This window comes from Aplysia californica, unplaced genomic scaffold (genome assembly GCF_000002075.1).
Source record: "Aplysia californica isolate F4 #8 unplaced genomic scaffold, AplCal3.0 scaffold00152, whole genome shotgun sequence".
Classification (NCBI taxonomy): domain Eukaryota; kingdom Metazoa; phylum Mollusca; class Gastropoda; order Aplysiida; family Aplysiidae; genus Aplysia; species Aplysia californica.
Window position 1 is genome coordinate 1,107,989 of NW_004797422.1, and position 2,442 is coordinate 1,110,430.

Consider the following 2,442-nt stretch of genomic DNA (forward strand, 5'->3'; position numbering starts at 1 on the left):
ATACATACATACATACATACATACATACATACATACATACATACATACATACATACATACATACGTACATACATACGTACATACGTACATACGTACATACGTACATACGTACATACGTACATACGTACATACGTACATACGTACATACGTAGTACATACGTAGTACATACGTAGTACATACGTAGTACATACGTAGTACATACGTAGTACATACGGACATACGGACATACGGACATACGGACATACTGTACGGACATACGGACATACGGACAGACGGAGGCTGGATATTGTACGTACGTACGTACATACGTAGTACATACGTACATACATAGTACATACGTAGTACATACGTAGTATATATGTACATACGGACATACGGACAAACGGACATACTGTACGCAGTACGGGCATACGGACATACGGACATACGGACATACGGACATACGGACAGACGGAGGCTAGATATTTGATTGCTGGGAACAGTAAAACATGCCTTTAAAGTTTTCTGTGTTGTATTTTCCAATGTTGTAGGTTACAATTGGTTTACTATAGTTTAGTTAGAAAAGAACTAGAGGTAAACAAATGTACCTGAGAGAACAATGCACTCATGCCGATTCTGTTCTTGAGAAGCCCCTTTTATTCAACCACAGTAGGACCATAATCCTGACCTTTATCCCTTATACCTGGAATACCTGGAGGTGTCATCTCTGACTCAGAGGTTGACGTGTAATTACCCTTCATCCTGCTGTTGCACTTTCTGCAATATCCAGGCCAATCTATGTTTTTATGTTGTCCATCTTTGTTACTCCTTGTCTTTCACTGGCTCTCCTGTCCCACATCCATCCTTCAAGCACCACTTTCACAATAGTCTCTTGTCGCTTTAAGTGACTAAAGTATTGTATTTTTCTACCTATCCCCTATAGCCATCTTATATTAAACTTACCCGCAGGTATATCTTCACGGCGAGTTCGGGAGTAGATGACATTGACACCAGCAGCATTCAGTTCAAAACCGAGTTCCACAAAGCTATCAACAACTACCGCCAGTCTTGGACTGTCTACGACATCATCCCCATCAAAGACGGAATCAAGGAATGGACGGGACTCCCAGACCCCGACGAGACTACTGTGTCTTCTGTTGACGGAAACGGAAACGAGAGCGGAACCGGAAACAACGGAACGACTTTAAACGATCCTAACTCGTCAACCACACCTTTGCTGGAAACTTCCGGTATGTCTACTCCGGGAGAAGATGTTGACCTTGATGGTGGAAACAGACCGACATCTTACGTTTCTATTGCAGACGAATTGGATGATGTGGATATCATAGTTGATATCTCCACGCCCAAGACACGCACGGTAAACACTCTGCTGACGACGGGTTTCGAAAAAGGATCTGTAACAATGTTAGACTCCAGCAACTACAGCAGAGGAGGGAGTGCTAGGATCTATAAACCCTCGTCTAACGAAAGAGCCATTGATGTTGTTTAGTCTACGTTCAAACGTTTTTTCCTTATGTTTCTTGTGAGCTCGATTTTGTCAAGAAATGTCATGTTATATAAAGTTTATGGTCTAAACTCTTTTATACATGCTTTATTAGTTAGAATGGTAACTTTCATATTTCAACAATTTTGCTGCCTGTGAATCTCAATTTAATTACATTTCAGTAAACTTTTGTGTGTGAGTTTGTTGTGAAGTTTTTCAGGTTTTCTCCCCCCTTTAAAAAAATTGGTTGGGCATCTGTTTATGTGAGTATTTTTGCGTGCATATGCGTCACCGAAGTGTACTCATGTATGTATGTCTGTGATGGTTATATGTGTGCATATGTACAAAAGTCGTGTACTTTATTCTCTGCAGGCTATCTGTGTATGTGTGTAGGTGGGTGTTTTTGTATGTACGGTTCATCCATGTACATGTGTTCAAGAGGGTTGTTGTGCGCTTACACATTATGTATTATAAGTGCTAGGACACAGCAAATCTCAAAACAAATTATTCATGTATTGCGTTTACTGTATATGTGCTCTCTGCTCTCACGTTGGATGACGTTCCAAACTATTATCATGCTTAGCCTATTGATGCTGTCTTCAAAGAAGCGGGGTGGGGAAATTTTTTTTAACCTTACCCTTTTCTGTCTTTCTTATAAGGTTTTATACTTTTTATGTAATGTTAAGTGATCTAAACAAGATCCATTGAAACTATTTCTTTCAAAATTGAAAACGATTATACAGGTCTGTGCTTTGAAAATACAGAATACATTTCACAATTACTGCTTAAAATTTTATTTACCCCATATGCTCCGTCAATTTTTCTTCCCCTTACAAAGATATTATATATTATGATAACAGTGTTTTCCCTGGATCTATTTTGTCTGTTTTCCAGTTTGTGTTCTTCTCTCATTTCTATTCTCAACTGGAATTGGCTATTCTTTCCCCTTGCCCCCCCC

At 39.5% G+C, this 2,442-nt stretch overlaps 1 protein-coding gene across 1 annotated transcript in view; it reads left to right on the plus strand.

Annotated features, from left to right (window-relative positions):
- The window catches only part of LOC101846070, a gene marked incomplete at its 5' end in the record, with an annotated part of 20,461 nt that extends 18,021 nt beyond the window's left edge, over nucleotides 1-2,440 (plus strand). The window contains 1 exon segment of the mRNA XM_005097345.2: nucleotides 950-2,440. Coding sequence (XP_005097402.2) covers nucleotides 950-1,490 — 541 coding nt within the window.
- Between the last annotated feature and the right edge of the window lie 2 nt (nucleotides 2,441-2,442).